This window comes from Solanum pennellii, chromosome 12, assembly GCF_001406875.1.
Source record: "Solanum pennellii chromosome 12, SPENNV200".
In the NCBI taxonomy this organism is placed as follows: domain Eukaryota; kingdom Viridiplantae; phylum Streptophyta; class Magnoliopsida; order Solanales; family Solanaceae; genus Solanum; species Solanum pennellii.
In genome coordinates, this window is record NC_028648.1 from 15,518,420 (window position 1) to 15,540,061 (window position 21,642).

General features: G+C 38.3%; 1 protein-coding gene across 1 annotated transcript; it reads right to left on the reverse strand.

The window, feature by feature from the left end:
- Positions 1–14,126: 14,126 nt before the first annotated feature.
- Positions 14,127–17,440, reverse strand: LOC107006122. Its single transcript, XM_015204757.1, has 9 exons — positions 17,248–17,440; positions 17,123–17,205; positions 16,880–16,953; positions 16,368–16,575; positions 16,038–16,172; positions 15,770–15,934; positions 15,164–15,413; positions 14,605–14,836; positions 14,127–14,499 (listed from the first exon to the last, which is right to left on the reverse strand). The coding sequence occupies exons 1-9, from the start codon at positions 17,438–17,440 to the stop codon at positions 14,127–14,129; spliced, it is 1,713 nt and encodes a 570-aa protein (XP_015060243.1).
- Between the last annotated feature and the right edge of the window lie 4,202 nt (positions 17,441–21,642).

The following is a 21,642-nucleotide window of genomic DNA, read 5'->3' on the forward strand; positions in this document are numbered from 1 at the left end:
TCTTGTTGTAATATGAATTCCTTCTAAGTGGGGGAGTATGGTTAGTAAATGAGATAAAATGGTGTAGAAGCATGTTGCATGTGCATGGTTTTTAGGAGTTTTGTTGAAATTGAAATTTATTAACTTCTTGCACTGTGTGTTTTATGAAGCCATGATTATGATTTAAAATGTGTTTATATGGTGTTACTTTGCATATTAGCATGTTTATATTATTAATTACCTACGATTTGGATTTTTTGTAATTTTTTTTGCATAAAATCATTGTAACACTACAAATTGTTCACTGTAATATTTTATGAAAAATGACTATTTGATTCTTTGATCTAAAATTGTTGTTATGTTGTTATAACTGATGTATATAAGTAGGATATTGAATATAAAATGAGTTTTTACTATTTGGAATGAAGCATGTGAATTTTGTAGCATAATGAGTAAAAAATTTGTTTTCTAGTTTGTTGTTTTGTGAATCACTTGGGTATGTGAAGTTGATGTTTTATTCTTGGTTATGTGTGGTATGGTTTGGTTATTTGATGTTAGTTGAGTCTCTAATCTTGTAATCGTTCGGAGAGTGACAAGTGTAATTCGAGGACGAATCTTGTCCAAGTGGGGGAGATTGGAAGACCTCAAAAATGACAAAGGTTAACGAGAGCCTAACATGTGTTAGTCTTGATGGTCTAAGGTCCTAAATAAGTCTAATATATGGTGTAGAGGCAGTAGCTAAAGTATTAGGTGTGTTGGAAGTAAAACATCAAAGGATGCCTCATATGTGATTCTATGTGTTTATGGGTGTTTAATGAGGTTGTAAGGTCCTTCGATGAGTTAATATATCATTTATAGGCAGTCTGTAAAGTTTCATGAAGTTGGGAGGTCAAAAGACCAAGAAAGTCCATGACGTTCGAAATATGTGCCTTGAAGTGATCTTGTGTGTCTTGACATGTTTCGTCGAGTTTTACGTGTTGATTTTGTATGAAATTTATGTGGGAGGTGTTAAACTCATAGAAGATCGTATTTGGGTTGGAAACATCCTGGAAAAATTATCCCCAAGGACCATCCAAGATTCCTTGAGGAAGGACCCAACTTGGTTGACAAGCTGTCCCAGGGAGGCCCCAAACGACGAAGCAGTCGATGGATCGTGGGCCAGTTGACGCACCTTCAATGGGTTTCGTCGAAGGGTACTTATCATGGGGGGAGTATGGGAGAGTAGTCAAGTCTCTGAACCCATCGACGGTCGCCAGCACGGCCCGTCAGTTGGCTGACGCCCCGTTGATGGGGTCGTCAGTGATGAGTGTGTTCTACACGCTGAGTTTCTGCCAAGTCAAGGGGTGAATTGTAAGTTCACCCCACTTATAAATGGATGTATTGGAAGTTTATTAAGGGAATATTGGGTATTTTTAACAAGTATATAACTATTTAAAACATAGAATATTTCATTCATCCAAATCAAAATCCCAAAACCCCTTAGAATTCTCTCTATTGAAGTCCAAATCAAGGAACTACTTGGAGGTGACGTTTGATTGTAAATTATTCATCAAAGTGAATAATTAGCTTCATCAAGGTATGGCTTTTGATCCTTGAAATTTGTTTCATCAAGGAGCTCAACTCTCAAGATGTTTTTCAAAGTTTTCTAAAGTTAATTGTCCAATTTCATTATTCGTCCATGGGTTATTGCATAAATGATTTCTAAACATTGAATAATGATTAAATTGATAATGTATTGATTATTTTAACCTAAATTACCTATGAACGCATGAATTGGATGAACCCTATATTTTTTACTATGTTTTGGGTTACTTGATATTAATCTAATTTTGATGAATTCTTATGGAGTTTTCTGTGGGCTTTTCATTGATGTAATAATTGTAATAAATTGATATCTAGGTTGTATTATATTGATGTATTTACATTGATTTGACATAGTTCATTGATTATTGTAGTTTTTATGTTTAATTGGTTGTTATGGCCTATGGTAAGGGTCTTGTGTTATCGAATTGAGTAAATTGACTTTTGATTGAAGTGTTGAGGAGGATGTAGCGGTATGCTGCCTTATTCTTTTTATTTAGATGTTTTTTATACTTCAATTGTATTGTGATTCGTATGGTCCACTTATGATGGCAGTGTTATGTGTTTTACTTGCAATTGATGTGGCCTTGTCGGCGTTACATTATGCAATATGATGATCTTCTCCTTGTTGACAACTAATTGAAGTAATATGAATATTTGTGTAGTTTTATTATGTGAATCATGACAATATCTATTTACATGTGGAGTCATATATGTTTTCTTCTATTCATGTTGTTTTAGGTGACCATGTTAGACTATGACTTTGACATTTTGTTTGTAGTGTTGGAGTTGAGTCTTGGTTATTCCTGCATAGATATATGAGTCTATATTGATTACATTGAAGATATTATGATAGTATATAAGATGACTTGAAGATGTTAGAATTGTTTATAGGTGCTTCTAGAGTGACTTGCATTATGAGTTGAAAGTGAAGTATGTGGTGTCTTGTCTTGGTTTACTGTGTCCCGTACTTGATATATATGATTAAGAATAAGTGACGTATTGATTTAGGGTGTTAGAACTCTTAGTCTTGAATGTATGAATGGCATGTGACATTAATGAACTTAAGAGAGTCTATTATCGAAAACCTTGACTTAGTGATAATGTTGAGATTTTTGAGGTTGTAAGCCGTAATGGTATCCTTAAAAGTAAAGGAATGATGCACTTAAGGTTGGTTGGATGGAACGACATCATATTAATCCTTAGGAAAGTAATTATGAGCTTCTTGTCGCCATAGTGAGGTAGCCCTAGTGGACCTTCTTTTGTAGGGTTAATGTGATTGGGTTATGAACTTGTTATGGAATCCTTTTATGTGAACAAAATGTGTGAACTACTCTATGAGAAAGAAGGCTAGCACTGAAGTGAGTATGGTAAGGAAAGAAGTTCTAGTTAAGTATGAGACCAAAATACAAAGAATCCCTTCATATTCCTTAACCATGTGCCTACATGGGATGTGTCTGAGTTCTACCCTTGGCAAGTAGAACAATCTCACCGGAGTAGGATAGAACTCCGGATTCCATGTCTTGCTATCAGGTTCTATGTCAGTTTTTGCCTATTTTGATTTTATGTAATACCTATTAGCATTAGAAAAGTTTATGAGGTTTAGGTGGTTGTATGGGCTGCTATCTAGACATTGCACAATAGACTTTGAAGATGTTACTTGGAGTTCCTAGTGCTTGTCCAAGACCATTATTTCAATGTCCTTTATGTGATGTATGAGTCTTAATGAAATAATGAACTAATAACTTATTTTAAGGAGTATGTAAATGAATTAGTAGCTAATCTAAAGTGACTTAGGCATTCCTTAGCTAAAGTTTGAAGAGGGAATAATAGATGATCTGTTCATGTCTTATCTTTGGAAGTCTTGAGGATGACTCTAGACAGGGAAGATGTTTGGTGTTGTGGACATGATCTAACCCTTAGTAGTCTTAAGGAATATTTGGGTAATCTTTAAGAGGTCACTATGGACGTTAACTTCTTGATTTACTTAAGTAGGTCTTTTGATAGCCTTCGGAATAAGAATGTCATATCATCTGTGCGTTGGTGTGTTAAATGAGAATGATTCTATTCTAGGGAGTCTATAGGATCTCTTCAGTGTGTGTTTACGGGATTGTATGGGAGGTCACATTCACAACTCACTCAAGTGAGACTTACAGTCACCTTTAGTAGAATAATGTTACCTTGATGTTATCATACTTTGTAAGTGTGTATGTGACTCATTATAAGAAATCTTATCGGTCGTTTAGGCACATCTAGAGAGGGTGTATGGGCGGTCTCTCTTTTTGTGACTTAAGTGAATCTTAGGATAACTTTTAGTGAGGGAATTACATTCTAATAGTGGGTTAATAAGAGAATAAAGTATTTCACTGTAAGAATGAATTAATTCACTGTACAGTGAATATAGCTTACTAGAAAGTGAGTTATAAAAACGTGAATTTTGGTTGAATGTTATCTTATGTGTTTCTCAGTTGCTAAATGTTGTTCTTATGATTATAATATGATTTTTAAATGAAAATATGCATATTTCCAATAAAATTCCATTTTTATGATTTTTATGCCTAATGCCTTACTTAGTACATGTGGTTGGACTAATCCATACTTTTATCTATCTATATAGTTCGTGCTAGATGAAGAGCTTTGGGAAGAAGACTTGGACTTAGAAGATCGTTCAAGAGAAGTTGAAGTATGTCCTCACTTGACTCGAGGGCATATATGTCTTTTATGATTTCATTCAAATTATTGTAATATACTAAGTATTTCAATATTCGTATTTTGAAGTATGTGTTGTGTCCCAAGTATGCTTTTGTCTTAAGATGATGAGATTGAGACTTAGTATTTCCTAATAATTTTATATGAAAGAGTTTTTGAATAATATATTATGTTTTGTGAAAAGTTTTAATTCCGCACTACTTTTAACTATATTTATGCGATGAATGATATGATAGGGCTTGTATAAGACCTCCAAGAGGTCGAGTACGCCGGTTACAATCTGAGATTGTACCCTAACTTGGAGGGTATGGTCTTGGGATGTGATAAAGTATGGTTATGTGCAAGTAAAAGATTTGAACATATACACAAAGTAACATTTTAGTATAAACATGCCAAGTTCACTTTAAAAGCCTGTATGCACATTACAAGAACATAGACAAGTCAATATCACAACAATAAGACATATTCATATTCATATTCAAGAGTAACATCATAACTAATCCATAATCAACATTTCTTGCTTTAGAGTCAATTTCATCAATATATCATAAGACCATACATATAATTCAAAATCCAAGTCTACTAGTGCAATGTGTATGTAAAGCCCCATAACCCCACATAAACCAAGTTAACTAGCAAAGAGACTATAAGCATTGCCTTTGTCTAATATTACATCATGACAAGTGTATTCAACATCATACATAACAATTTAGACCAACATCATGCATATCAAGTGTAACCAACATCATTTAGAACAAATATTATACATTTCATTCATAAGATGTGTACATAAAGAACCCACCCTAGAACTCCCCTCAAGGTCTACTAGTGCAATGTATAGGTAACGTCCTATACCTTTAACTGCACTAAGTAACACCTATTAAGTAATCCTATTTAGAGTTCATCTTCATACTTCCATTCATTCATTTTATTTTCAACAAACATCAACATAGATGATATTAAACCATGTGAGATAAACATGGAATACAATGTTAAACCTTCACACCAAAAGGAGGGCATCCTATATGCCAAGGTAGGACATATACATGATAATAGCATCTAGGTGGATCCACTAGCTATGTTTTCTATAGGGGCACATAGTTAAGGAACTAGGAGGTTGTTACAAGAAACCCTCCTTGTGCTAATTCGCATTGTAGTTTTCACCTCCTGAGAACATTTGCTGAACATACCTTCCTTTTTTAAAAGGATATCTCTCATTCCCAAGTTAGTCAGTGCTAAGATAAATTCACTTTTTGAAGTATCTCTATGTTTTCCTTAACTTTAAGTTATAACACAGGTCTTAGGAGTTTAACCCCTCATATAAGATATTTATAGCTTATAGGTTATAGGATGACAAAGTCTTTTAATCACAACCAAACATCATGTGAGAAAATTATATCGTAGCATAACCATAAGATGCACAGAGGAAAAACCTACCTTCCATCCCTCATCAAGAAAACCTATCATCATATCACAACCATAATATTCATAGAATTTTTATATATTCATAACTTCATCATTCATACTTCAATTAACCAACATTACCAAAGATAATCCGACAATACTACAACAACATAGTCATGATTTCAAGATCTTACTAATGACCTTCATGAAACCCACTCAAGATTTAACCCGAATCAGTGATATGTATCCATAAAATTAATTAAAATCATCATAAGATAGTCAATTATAAAAGAACATATTCAATTACATCACCTCTAGTAATTAATCAACATAATAAAGAGTAAAGGTTAGGAGAAGAAGGAAATTCATGGGTTCTTACATAATTAGATAAAAATCCCAACAAATACATTATATAAAGCAGTCCATGAACTAATAATACAATTACACCAATATATCAATATATATACTCATAATCTTCATGAAATTCACCAAACAAGATCCAAGATTTATGGAATTTAGGGAAGATCATGGGTCTAATGAAATCTCAACTAAAAAACAAATCAGTTACCGATAATTATACACTTAAATCACCATATCTAATTATAATTAATAACAATCGATCAACAATTTAGGTCAAAGGAAGACCCATGTGTAGAGAAAAACCCTTGATTTTGGGGGGATTTAAAATCATTTTTGAATGGACCTCTTGGGGAAAGGAATCCCAAGAGTGAAAGAATGTATACCTTGATGAAGCTTTTATCCACAAATTTTAATGTAAAACATGGACAATTGGTCTTCTTCTTCAAGTTTCAATGCTCTTCAATGGAGGTTGGGTAGAGAGAGAATTTTAGATAGAAGCGATAGTGATTCTTATTTAAATTTAGGGATTTGTTTTAGGTCATTAAATATTGTATAAAACTGAATTAAAACAATTATATAAACCACCCCTAAAGTACCCAAAATACCCCTCACTTAATTAGACCGTTTTTTGCATGTACAATTGTTTGCTGCCTTGGGCAGCTTATTGGCCAATATTTTGGGTCCTCCTGAAAGACCCCTAGGTTGGTCCTTGGGGGGTCGTACCTGAACGTTTTGACCCTAGAAACATTATTTTACCTATTTAAACTATTTTTACAAGTTCTAGACTTCATACAACACTCCCAAACATTCACAAGACCTAAGGACGTTTACTAGTTCAATTTCACTAGTTTCCAGATGTCATGGTCGTTCCGAGACGTTTAGGCTCTAATATTTCTGAATCAAGTTCATTACATTTGAATAGGTCTTTAAAAATCATTTTAAACATCACTCAATATGTGAGTCTCTATTCTAGGTCATTGGAGTTCCGAGGTATAACACTTTAATATCTTTCTTTAGATTTTATGACTCAAGACTAGAAGCCAAACATGAACATGTATATAATTATAACTTAACAAAAAGGAGAAAACATCAACTATATTCTCAAACACAACAATGCATAACAATGAGGTAAAACTCTGCCAACTGCCAATTATGTAGACATTTTTTTTGCATTTCATATTTTGCAAGCAGATAGGTCCTTCTCCTTCTCATATAGCTCAACATATTCAATAAATGTCAATACATATTTTCATCACTTCAAACTTGAGCTTTTTCACAACAAGAAATAAGAGATAACTCAACTATACAGACCATATAATGAAGTATAATTAAGTATCAAGAACATATAATTCAAGACAAATATGAAACATGGTTTTTTACTAGAACATGCATAATGAAGAGAAATCATAGAAGTTGAAATGTACTTAAAATCCTTCTAAACAAAATTAGGAGAAGTTAATAACCTCAACCTTGACCAGAAGAGGAAAAAAAGATTGAGGATATAGGAACATCATTTCGGCCTCGGCCTCCCAAGGAGCATTTTCAACAAGATGATTCTTCCAAATTACCTTTACGGAAATTACTTTCTTATTTCTCAACTTCGTCACTTACCGGCCTAAAATATAGATCAGAATCTCTATATAGAAAAGGTTAGAATAAAAGAACATTCTTGACATACGCAATCCTTGAATCATAAGGATTCCTTTACTTGAACATGGGAGATCTATCTGATACCTTCCCTTAGGAGACATCCTCTAACCATTAGGACCTACACTATATGTAAAATGATGAAGAAGAATGGTATTAGTACAAGAATGCACTATGTATGACACCCATGTAAATATATGCATTTAAAGAGGACATTTAGTTAGAAATCATGCATCATGTATTTTGAGTAAACATCCCAAACATTGTCATATATAACCACAATATAGTTTACATACAACATATAGACATATACACTTTTATATAAACACTCAAAGCCATTTATCATACTTTGAGGAATATTCAATACATACAATACATTACCTCTCTCTTATCTTACTTCTTTTTAAGCAACCCTCAAGTGTACTTAGTACAATTTATCACCTTAAGGTCACCTAAGACAGTCTTTCATAATATGCTTCATAAACACAACATCATATAATAATAAGTTCATAAGCACATCATAGACATAAGATTCACATATGAACCATCACCTAAGACAACCCCCAAATCACAGTAGTGCAATATGTCGGTAGTATCCCATAATACTACTTACACCAAGTGTACCGAAGAACCCACCCTAGACTAGGCATAACATACTCAACGAATAACACCATTATTTATCACTAAGAATAAGGTAACATACTTCAAAACATCATAAAAGGGATCATTAATTTACTACAACCTTATTCATAACTCATTTAGTTCATACCATAAGTAAACAACCCTCACAACCCCTTCCCGTGCGTACTTGTTGTAACACCCTAAAACAAAATAAGGTGAACTAGAGATTCGTGGTTTTTTATTGATTTATTTTTGTGTTGAAATAAGTTATATTGATGTCTTTAGGATGTGTGTAAAGTTTGGAGGTCAAACGTCTAAGAACGTCCATGACGTTAAGAAGGTGTCTTAGAAAGTGTTCATGTGTCTTGATGTGTTTGAGTGAGGTTTACCTATTAATTTTAATCAACATTTATGTGGGATGTTACTATGACCTAGCAGACTACGTTTAGGGTTTTAAAGTTCGGGTATGACCCTACCTTAGATCCACAGGGGGCCCTATAAGAGGACTCCATTCATTTGGAAAGAGGCCACCAAACAGTGACCAACGACGTCCACAAGAGACGGACCGTTGGTCAACCAGTGACCCATCGACCTTGGGCGTCAATTATACCTAAAGGCTATCCAATGCTGCACAAGTTGAAGACTGAGCCCCAATCCACGGATCCTATCAATGGGGCGTCGATGGGCAGCGGCCCATTTGTGAGTGGGTGTGGTTTGGCCTGCCAATAAGTTGTCCTTTCCTGTAATGACTTGGGGTGTTGGAAAATTCACCCCAAGCCTTTTATGAACCTAGGAAGTAATTTTTGGGTATATTAAGATGTTCCAAACCCTTAGACCTAATTTTTGACTCAATTTCCTAAAACCCAAAACCCTTCTCTCTTAATACTCTCTCAAGTCTCCATGGAATCTAGAAGTAAAGAAGGTCTAGAAGGGGCTGTTGGTGGTCATTTTATTCATCAAAAAATCATTGCGGTTTCTTCTATGTGAGGTATGGTAGTCATCCTTGAACTCTCTTCCATTCAAGGAGCCCCTTTCTAATAGATTTCAAAAAGAGTTTTCCAACCCCAACTTCTTCTATATTTGTCTCTAAGTATTGGTATAGCATGAAAAAGTTTCTAATGATTCAAATAATATGTTTCTAATGTTATTTGGTGATTTTAATGCTAAAACTTCAATGAAACCATGTTAAATATTTTTATCAAATTTTGGCTTAAGGAATGGGTTGAATGAGCATGACATTGTAGTCTTTGAGCTTTTGTTTCCTTTTATTTATGTTGTTGTTTAGATACTTCCCTAAGGTCTATATTATGATGAATTGTTGAAGGAATTTTTTTAGGTGATGGAATCTTGGATTAAAGGGTAAGTTGGTTATGTTGTTTTGCTTTAATTATGAAATACTCTTTAGTGGTATGGTCCTCCTTCTTGGTGGCAATGTTTACTTTAATTGTATGAATGTGTAATTACTTGTTTATTTGTGAATGAAGGCATGAATGCATATTATGTAAATAAATATAGAAATGAAGTTATTCTTTTTAATGTGTTTTATGAAACTTGTTATGTAAAATATGCTAAGGATTATGTTTAAATGACTTATATGATTATGTGAAAATGTTAAAGTTTGTGATGTGATGAAAGAAGGTATAAGCAAGTATAGAATGAAATGTAAATGAAATGATGCTTATGTGCAAGGTATGTTCACATGTACACACACTTACACTTGAATGAATGAATGAAGCTAATTTAAGTCAAAAAGGGGATTTTGGGGTTAACACTATTCATGAGTAGGGAAGAAGTCTTTAGTAGCAACCTTACTATTCCCAAGAGCTTTTTAATGTAGGTTGGAGGATGGATACATTTCGTGAGTTGAGATGTGGTGTCCAAAAGTTATCTTTGACCTTTAGTCATGAATGTTGAGAATTCGTGGGGAGTTATGCCTAGCACCGAGAGGATATAAAGAAGAGGTGGTTACACTTTGTGAGTTGAGATGTTGTATTCCAATGTACCTCATGAGATGAGTACTCCGTGTAAGTAGAGAGTGAGTTACTTAGTAGCAATCTCCTTATCCGTTACTCGCCCTCATAGGTGTAGCTATTGGGAAATCCATGTAAAAGCTAAAGACAAAAGACCTCACTCTAGGCAAGTGAGGGGACCCTTTTCCCATTAGGGAAGTATTTGGATTCGATGACTATCTCTCATGGTCTATGTTGGTTAAGATAACCCCCACAAAAGTAATGAAATTGTTAAGTCTTCTAAAAGAATGTACTACATAGTGTAGGTAGTTGAATGGGACGTCATCTATCCATTGCACTAGGTAGGTATTCTGCAAAGGAAGTCTTGGTTAGTCTTATATGAGTTGAATGAACTAAGTATTCTAAAAGAACGTACTACTTAGGGTAGGTGGTGGTATGGGACGCTATCTATCCATTGCACTAAGTAGACCTACCGAAAGGTGAGTTTTGGTGCTAATCCTTCGAAAAGAATGTACTACTTAGGGTAGGTGGTGGTATGGGACGCTATCTATCCATTGCACTAAGTAGACCTACCGAAAGGTGAGTTTTGGTGCTAATCCTTCGAAAAGAATGTACTACTTAGGGTAGGTGGTGGAGTGGGACGCCATCTACTCATTGCAATAAGTAGGAATTATGAAAGGGATGCCTTGGAATTCTGTTTGAGTGTTCTTCTAATATCTTGTCATTGAGTGGGGGCTTGTTCTCCTGAGGCAAGTAAGACTAAAAGGGGTAATATTGCAGATCACCTAGGTGTGTATTGAAAGAGGCGTATGGACGTTTCCTTCAAATCTTACCTTGGTGAGTCTTAGGATAACCTTAGTTCGGGAAAATCCTACAAAAATGAGTTCACTTCCTCTTTTGTTTACCTTGGAAGTTCATTGTTTTGGAAATAGAATAGTTCACTATAATGTTGAAGGTGATTACTGTAAAATTTGGGTATTTCACTTTAAAATGCTCCTTTTTGCTAAATGTTTGGGAATCCGTCTCTAAGTGTAAGATGATGTTTCTTGTCACGACCCAACCCGATGGGCCGTGACTAGTGCCCATTTTGGACACTCACATACAAACCTGCTAAGTATAACCAACTGAAACTGAGACAATATGGAATTTAATCAAATCAAGCCAACCCCAACGTAATATATATATAAAGAGGACTTGTCTCATAAGGAGTCATAACCATTCAACCGTAACAACATACGCGAGCCGACAAGGCCGCCACTATCCAAAGCATAATAATATACGTAAGCCGACAAGGCTGCCACTACACAATACACAATGATGTACGCAGCCGACAAGGCTGCCCCTGTACAGGCGGACATCCCAAACCAACCATGTCCAGACCATTATCCAAAACATATATATACAACCCACAAAATGTCCACAGACCTCTAAGAGTACAGTAGTGAAACTCGACGGGCAGGGCCCCGCCATACCCATAGACGAGCAAAAGACTACACAAAAAGTTATGTACCAAAACGACTGGGCTCCGGAACGGTGGAGCTTTCCCAATCAGCAGAGTAGATATCCTAGGCGGGAGGATCACCGAATTGTGCGTCTACACCTGCGGGCATGAAACGCAGCCCCCCGAGGAAAGGGGGGTCAGTACGGACAATGTATTGAGTATGTAAAGCATAAGGTAAAGATGACAAGATACCAATATGGCAAGTCGAAACAAAATATCGCTACACATGTACCCTTTTAAGTGAAAATCATGCATATCTTGAACATATAAGGTGCCCAGCTTCCGTAGTAAGGGGCTCGGCAAAATAATCATCACGTCATCTTCGTCATCATCATCATCATAACCATCCTCATCACCAATCATATATATAATATACATACCCGGCCCCCTAGTGAGGGACTCGGTGACATATGCAAGAAACTCCGCACGAACATTACCCGGCCCGAGACTCGGTGAAATGATAAATGAATCTATGCACAAGAAGAATATTATGAGTAACCGTATGCAATTAAAATCATTTATTATAACTCAATAGAACAATCAACGTGAACCAGGAAGGAGTATTACCAAACATTAATGTTTTATCAAGATTATGAACCTTTAATACGATATGGAACGTAAAATCTCAATGACTCTAAGAAGCACTACCATAGATATGATAAATCATCATAGTCTTAGACATAGACGATATATAGAGGAATAATTGTGGAAGCAAGAATATACGTCACCTAGACGCTCTAGAGGTATGTATCAAACCTGTCCGTTATTCGCTTATTTTTAGAAGTCATGCCAAACAAAGAAAGAAGGGACAGCGTTACATACCGTATAGTCGAGCCGCACTTCCAATATTTACTGCTCAAGCTATTAATCTATAACAAGCAACAATCGTGCCGCAATCAGATAAACGTCGCACTTTACTATCTAGTAAGCTAGCTAATTATCTAATGAAAATCCGGCAGCACTTCCCCTATTTTCCTTACTTCGTCCCAATCCGACAACAACCCAAATTATCCACAGCAATACCAATAACACATATTACCCAACGAATCATATTAAACAGCCCCCTCCCTAAAACAGTTCCGTCTCGGCAACCATAGCAGCCAAGCAACGACACACCGAGCGATAACTCGTTTTATAATTCACAACACATCTACCTTATCGTATTCATCCTTTAGAGTATATACTCATAATCACATTTAACATATACATAACGCCAAAACAGAATTTTCCCGCAGTTTGCTTTAATCAAAACAGCCCAAGCACCAACACGACACCACTAGTAATACGATTATGGTTTCCGTTCATACTTAGCACATTAAATAAATAAAACAAACTTCCTAAGCTACTGGTCACGCCCCCTTCTTAATATTAATGGATAATTAACAAGGTATTCGAAAGAATTAACACACCAAGCAAGGAGATTACTAACCAAATTATTTGCAGCTGCTGGCCAAGAGTTGCAGGGTTGGTTTCTCCATTTCCATGGCTGCCTAAGCCAAGTGGTGAAGAAGATGATATGCAGCAATGCATTTCACCACTTTATTTAATATGGAGTGGATTTCTCCACCTCATTTATAATATGAAGGGGAGGCAGCCCCCCTCTACACGTGTCCACTAAGGCCAGCTCCCAATCTGATCCCTTTTTAATTTTTGCCTTGAGTGGTGGGGCCGACTGGATTAAATTAATCCTAATCAGCCACTAATTAATCCCTCACTTAAAGTTAATGGCACTTACATTAGCCAAATCATACTTAATATCACATTTGGAATTAACATCATTGCCTAATATTGCTTTAATCACTTGGAACTTAAAATAAAATCTCATTCCCCGGACATACGTCTACTAGATCACGACGCGCACTACGTATAAACAAATACAAGGCATAACATCCTTCCCCCCTTAGGAACATTCACCCTCGAATGTTAAGTTAGAGTCTTACAAAAACAAATTCCAACGAGGTTTCTCTAACAGTTATACCTATCAACCTGCATTCCGTAACTTATAGATGTCTCACAGACTCACAACTTACTACATAATCTCGTTTATCAATCAATATAGTCAAGCTAGGAATTGAATTACCTGCAGGTACGGGGAACAAGTAAAGATACTTATTCTTCATTTCGTCTTCCTCTTCCCAAGTCATCTCCTCCCTATTATTATTTTGCCACAACACTTTGACGGAAGCCACATCCTTAGTACGTAACCTTCTAACCTGGCAATCAAGTATAGCTACAGGTTTCTCCTCATATGACAACTTCTCTGTTACCTGAACAACATCTACGGGGAATACTCTAGAAGGATCACCAATACATTTACGTAGCATCGATACATGGAAGACTGGATGTACCGCCTCCTAATCAGATGGTAGATCCAACTCATAGGCAACCTTGCCTATCCTACGAACAATCTGATAAGGCCCAATGTATCTCGGACTGAGCTTCCCCTTCCTGCCGAATCTCATCACACCCCTCATGGGTGATACACTCAGGAATACCCAGTCACCAATCTGAAACTCCAAATCTCGACGACGATTATCTGCATATGACTTCTGTCGACTCTGGGATGCTAATAATCTTTCTTGAATAAGATTCACCTTGTCAACAGCTTGCTGAATCACATCCGGGCCTATTAACTTAGTCTCTCCAACATCAAACCAACCAATAGGTGATCTGCACTTCCTCCCATATAAGGCCTCGTACGGTGCCATCTGGATACTAGAATGGTAGCTATAATTATAGGCAAACTCAATGAGCGGCAAGTGGTCATCCCAGCTACCTTTGAAGTCAATAATAAAGGCCCGCAACATATCTTCTAATGTCTGAATAGTACACTCAGCCTGCCCATCAGTCTGAGGGTGAAATGCTGTGCTAAGGTTCACCTGTGTCCCCAATCCCTTCTGAAACGATCTCCAAAAGTTGGCTGTAAATTGAGCTCCTCTGTCTGATATAATGGACGTGGGAACCCCATGAAGTCTCACTATCTCCCTGACATACAACCTCGCATAATCTTCAGCTGAATAAGTAGTCCTGACTGGAAGAAAATGGGCCGATTTCGTCAGCCTATCTACAATAACCCATATAGAGTCATACATCCGTTGAGTGCGAGGTAAGCTTGTAATGAAGTCCATATTAATCATCTCTCATTTCCAAGTCGGAATCTCTATCTCTTGTAATAATCCACCAGGCTTTTGATGTTCGATCTTGACTTGTTGACAATTCGGGCACTGAGCAACAAACTCCGCTATGTCCTTTTTCATGCCATCCCACCAATATAAGCAGCTGAGGTCATGATACATTTTCGTTGACCCTGGGTGAATAGAATAAAGGGCAGAGTGTGCCTCTCCCATAACCTGCCATCGTAGCCTCACAATATCGGGTACACACAATCTGCCTTCATATCGTAACACTCCGTCAGGTGTAACCTTAAATGGGGTCTTTTCCTTTTGAAGAGCTGCATCTCTATACTGTGACAAAATAGGGTCCTTGTATTGGTGTCTCTTTACCTCATCTATGATTGAGGACTCAGTAACCTCTCGAATAGAAACTCCACTATCTTCTGAATTAGCCAGCGGACTCCAAGGCTGGATAGCCGCTGAATCTCCCAAACCATATCCCTCCTTTCTGGTTGTACATCTGTCAAGCTACCCATGGACTTACGGCTAAGAGCATCTGCTACAACATTCGCTTTCCCTGGATGATATAAAATATCAACATCATAATCCTTTAGCAACTCTAACCACCGCCTCTGTCGTAAGTTCAACTCCTTCTGTTTAAAGATATATTGGAGACTCTTATGATTTCTATAGATGTCCACATGGACACCATATAAATAATGTCTCCATATCTTCAAGGCATGAACCACGACCGCTAACTCCAGATCGTGAGTAAGATAGTTCCTTTCATGCTTCCTAAGCTTTCGGGAGGCATAGGCTATAACTTTGCCATGCTGCATCAATACACATCCTAGCCCAACACCCGAAGCATCACAATAAATAACATAGTCGTCTGGTCCCTCCGGAAGAGTTAGGACTAGAGCTGTAGTCAATTTGTCTTTCAATGGCTGGAAGCTTCGCTCACAAGCATCAGTCCACTGGAACTTGGCTGCCTTTTCAGTTAGCCTTTTCAAAGGCGCTGAATTGAGGCAACCTTTTCTACGAATCTCCTGTAATATCCTGCTAACCCCAGAAAGCTGCGTACCTCAGTAGGTGTCGTAGGTNTATAGGTGTGGGCCAAGTCTTCACCGCCTCAATCTTCTGCGTGTCTACCTGAATACCATCAGCTCCAATAATATGCCCCAAGAATGCCACTGAAGTCAACCAGAACTCGCACTTAGAAAATTTACCATACAACTTCTGGTGCTGAAGCACCCTAAGTACCGTCCATAAATGGTCTGCATGCTCCTATTCTGAAAGTGAATAGACCAGAATATCGTCTATAAATACAATAACAAACATATCAAGGAATGGTTTAAATGCTCGATTCATTAAATCCATAAACACCGCTGGAGCATTAGTCAGCCCAAAAGACAGCACCCTAAACTCATAATGCCCGTATCGGGTCCGGAATGCCGTCTTTGGAATATCTGCCTCCCTTACCCGCACCTGATGATAACCTGACCGCAAGTCTATCATTGAAAAACACTTTGCACCCTGCAACTGGTCAAATAGATCGTCAATCCTTGGGAGGGGATACCTGTTCTTTATTGTTACTTTGTTCACCTGCCTATAATCAATACACATCCGCAGCGACCCATCCTTCTTCCTCACAAGCAGTACCGGTGCTCCCCAAGGTGACGTACTAGGCCTGATGAAGCCCTTTTCTAGCAAATCCCTCAATTGCTCTTTCAATTCTTTCAACTCAGCAGGTGCTATTCTATAAGGAGGTATAGATATAGGCTGGGTACCTGGAAGTACATCCATAGTAAACTCTATCTCTCGTTCTTGAGGAAGGCCTGGAAGTTCCTCGGGGAATACATCGGGAAATTCATTAACTACCGGGACAGATTGAAGAGTCGGTGCCACTGCCTTTATGTCAAGCACCCGAATCAGATGGTAAATATAGCCTTTTCTAACCATCTTCCCGACCTTAAGGTATGAAATGAACTTACCTTTCGGCGATACTGTACTCCCCTTCCACTATATAATCGGTTCCCCTGGAAATTGAAATCGAACTATCTTTCCCCTGCAATCAACATTAGCATAACAAGCAGCCAATCCATGCCCTTGATAATATCAAACTCAATCATATTTAACTCTATTAGATCTGCTACGGTACGACGACTATATATAACTACTGAACATTTCTTATAAACTCGCGTAGCTATGACAAAATCTCCTATAGGTGTACCTACCTCAATTGGTTCTATCAACTCATACTCTATTCTGATCCTACAAGCAACAAAGGGAGATATAAATGATAAGGTGGAACCTGGGACTATCAATGCATACACACTTCAGGAGAATAGTGATAATTTACCTGTGATCACATTAGGTGACGCCTCCTGATCCTGCCTATTAGTCAAAGCATATATACGGTTCGAGGGACCACTAGAACTGGAAGCTCCACCACGTCCTCTACCACGGCCTGCTGGCGCCTGAATATCCTGCCCCGTAGGGCGCATAGCCACAGAAGCAGATGAACCAGCAACGAACCCAGTAGGCTGTGCCATACCACCTGCACTACCTCTAAGGTGACACTCCCTCATAGTATGGCCCTGACGGCCGCAAGAAAAACACGCACCTGTAGCCCAACGACATTCCCCTGGATGGGACCTACCACAGCGAGAGCACCGCGGCAAAGGTGGCCTCGACTAGCTCAAACCCCTGCCCATCTGTGACCCTGACGCCCTAGAGCTCTGACAAGTTTCCGAATATCCCATACGATCGAACCCCCTACCCATGAAATGTGGGGGTGCACTCTGTGCTAGCTGGGAAGAAAATCTAACATGCTGCTGAGACTGCCCGCTTTGAAACTCGTTAGGATAACCTGCTGATCTAGCCCTGTTATGCTGGCCTCTATTATAATCTCTATCTGGCTAACGTCCACGGTGCCGATCCTCTACCCCCTGTGCATATGCCTGCACCCGAGCAATGTCCATACCTGGCTGAAGAGTCACTGCCATACAACCGTCAATCAGATAATGATCCAATCCCATCACATAACGATGTACCCTGTCTTCCATATAAGCCACAATAATAGGCAAATGCCTAGCCAATGAATAAAACTCGAGGCTATACTCTCGAACGCTCCTGCCATTGTGCTTCAAACGCAAGAATCTATCGACTCTAGCTCGCTTCATCTCTGGAGGCAGGAAGTGGCCCTGGAAATCCTCCACAAATTCATCCCCTACCGCTGGAGGAGCACCCTCACCTCTAGATAACTGCCAAGACTCATACCAATTAATAGCTACATCCCGCAAACGATACGTAGCAAACTCAACAGACTCGGTTTCCGAAGCCTTGATTATCCTCAATGTATGCTGCATCTGACGAATAAACTCTTGCGGATCATCCTGGGGCCTTGACCCAAAGAACTCTGGAGTATTACAACTTAAGAAGTCACGAGCCCTTAAGCTATAAGATCTGTCTGCATGATCAACTCCTAGTCCATGCCTGCGAGCCTGACATGCCACTAATTTAGTAAGCAACTTAACTGCATCTCTCATGGCCCAATCCTCCGCCCCTGAATGAGGAGTTGGAGGTTCAGGTGCTGGGGCCTCGGGGGCTGGTGGTGTCCCCCGAACTGGAGCTGCTGCTGCTCTAAGCTCCTCTGGCGGTGGCGGTGTAGCAGAGCTCTCGGACTGGAGCATAATACCAGGCATAGACTGGGCACGGGCCCTAGTAATTCTCCGGGTCTGACTAGTACCTTCTGCTACCGATTTGCCCTTCTAGGCGGCTGTCGCTTTCTTTGGAGGCATAGCTGAAAACACACGGATTCGTTAGAGAGGGATTATCCTGTTAATATAGCTCTATCGCATGATCTAGAATAAGAAGAAAGGATGACATCCAAAATGTCCTGTAGCTTCCTGTTTATAGATGTAGTGCACAACACACCGATAAACAAGACTCTTCTAGACACGGTCTGTAGACACTTCCGAGGAAGAACCGCTCTGATACCACTCTTTGTCACGACCCAACCCGATGGGCCGTGACTAGTGCCCGTTTTGGACACTCACATACAAACCTTCCAAGTATAACCAACTGAAACTGAGACAATATGGAATTTAATCAAATCAAGCCAACCCCAACGTCATATATATATAAAGAGGACCTGTCTCATAAGGAGTCATAACCATTCAACCGTAACAACATACGCTAGCCGACAAGGCCGCCACTATCAAAAGCATAATAACATACGTAAGCCGACAAGGCTGCCACTACACAATACACAATGATGTACGCAGCCGACAAGGCTGCCCTTGTACAAGCGGACATCCCAAACAAACCATGTCCTGACCATTATCCAAAACATATATATATAACCCACATAATGTCCACAGACCTCTAAGAGTACAGTAGTGAAACTCGACGGGACAGGGCCCCGCCATACCCACAGACGAGCAAAAGACTACACAAAAAGTTATGTACCAAAACGACTGGGCTCCGGAACGGTGGAGCTCTCCCAATATGCAGAGTAGATAGCCTAGGCGGGAGGATCACCGAATTGTGCGTCTACACCTGCGGGCATGAAACGCAGCCCCCCGAGGAAAGGGGGGCCAGTACGGACAATGTACTGAGTATGTAAAGCATAAGGTAAAGATGACAAGATACCAATATGGCAAGTCGAAACAAAACATCACTACACATGTACCCTTTTAAGTGAAAATCATGCATATCTAGAACATATAAGGTGCCCAGCTTCCTTAGTAAGGGGCTCGGCAAAAAAATCATCACGTCATCTCCGTCATCATCATCATCATAACCATCCTCATCACCAATCATATATATAATATACATACCCGGCCCTCTAGTGAGGGACTCGGTGACATATGCAAGAAACTCCGCACGAACATTACCCGGCCCGGGACTCGGTGAAATGATAAATGACTCTATGCACGAGCAGAATATTATGAGCAACCATATGCAATTAAAATCATTTCTTATAACTCAATAGAACAATCAACGTGAACCAGCAAGGAGTATTACCAAAGATTAATGTTTTATCAAGATTATGAACCTTTAATACGATATGGAAACGTAAAATCTCAATGACTCTAAGAAGCACTACCATAGATATGAGAGATCATCATAGCCTTAGACATAGCCGATATATAGAGGAATAATTGTGGAAGCAAGAATATACGTCACCTAGACGCTCTAGAGGTAAGTATCAAACCTGTCCGTTATTCGCTTATTTTTAAAAGTCATGCCAAACAAAGAAAGAAGGGACAGCGTTACATACCGTATAATCGAGCCGCACGTCCAATATTTACTGCTCAAGCTATTAATCTATAACAAGAAACAATCGTGCCGCAATCAGATAAACATCGCGCTTTACTATCTTGTAAGCTAGCTAATAATCTAATGATAATCCGGCAGCACTTCCCCTATTTTCCTTACTTCGTCCCAATCCGACAACAACCCAAATTATCCACAGAAATACCAATAACACATATAACCCAACGAATCATATTAAACAGCCCCCTCCCCAAAACAGTTCCGTCTCGGCAACCATAGCAGCGAAGCAACGACACACCAAGCGATAACTCGTTTTATAATTCGCAACGCATCTACCTTATCGTATTCATCCTTTGGATTTTATACTCATAATCACATTTAACAAATATATAACGCCAAAAAAGAATTTTCCCGCAGTTTGCTTTAATCAAAACAGCCCAAGCACCAACACGACACCACTAATAATCCGATTATGGTTTCCGTTCATACTTAGCACATTCAATAACTAAAACAAACTTCCTAAGCTACTGGTCACGCCCCCTTCTTAATATTAATGGATAATTAACAAGGTATTCTAAAGAATTAACACACCAAGCAAGGAGATTACTAACCAAATTATTTGCAGCTGCTGGCCAAGAGTTGCAGGGTTCGTTTCTCAATTTCCATGGCTGCCTAAGCCAAGTGGTGAAGAAGATGATATGCAGCAATGCATTTCACCACTTTATTTAATATGGAGTAGATTTCTCCACCTCATTTATAATATGAAGTGGAGGCAACCCCCCTCTACAAGTGTCCACTAAGGCCAGCTGCCAGTCTGATCCCTTTTTAATTTTTGCCTTGAGTGGTGGGGCCCACTGGATTAAATTAATCCTAATCATCCACTAATTAATCCCTCACTTAAAGTTAATGGCACTTACATTAGCCAAATCATACTTAATATCACATTTGGAATTAACATTCTTGCCTAATATTGCTTTAATCACTTGGAACTTAAATAAAATCTCATTCCCCGGACTTATGTCTACTAGATCATGACGCGCACTACGTATAAAAAAATACAAGGCATAACATTTCTTATGTTGTTTACTTCTAATTTCATGAAGATTTGACTTATTTGGCATAAAATCTTATTATAATAAAATTCCACTTTTTGCATGTTTTTGGATATGCCATACTTAGTACGTTAGTTGTATTAACCCCATACTTTTCTGTAATCTATAAGTATAGTTTGGAAGCAAGGTTGAAATTAGAACTTGGGAAATAATTTCTCAAGACGAAGTACGTCCTTATACATTCGAGGGCATAGTTCTTAATTCTTTTAGTATTGTAAAAATTGTTATTATGTATTTCTTTCAAATGTAAAGGACGTGTCCTTAAGATATTATGTTGTGTTTTTATGTTTGGGTTGCGACGATGATATTTTCATAGTATTTATAAAAGAATTCCTTTTATATTAAATGCCATGAAAAGTTTT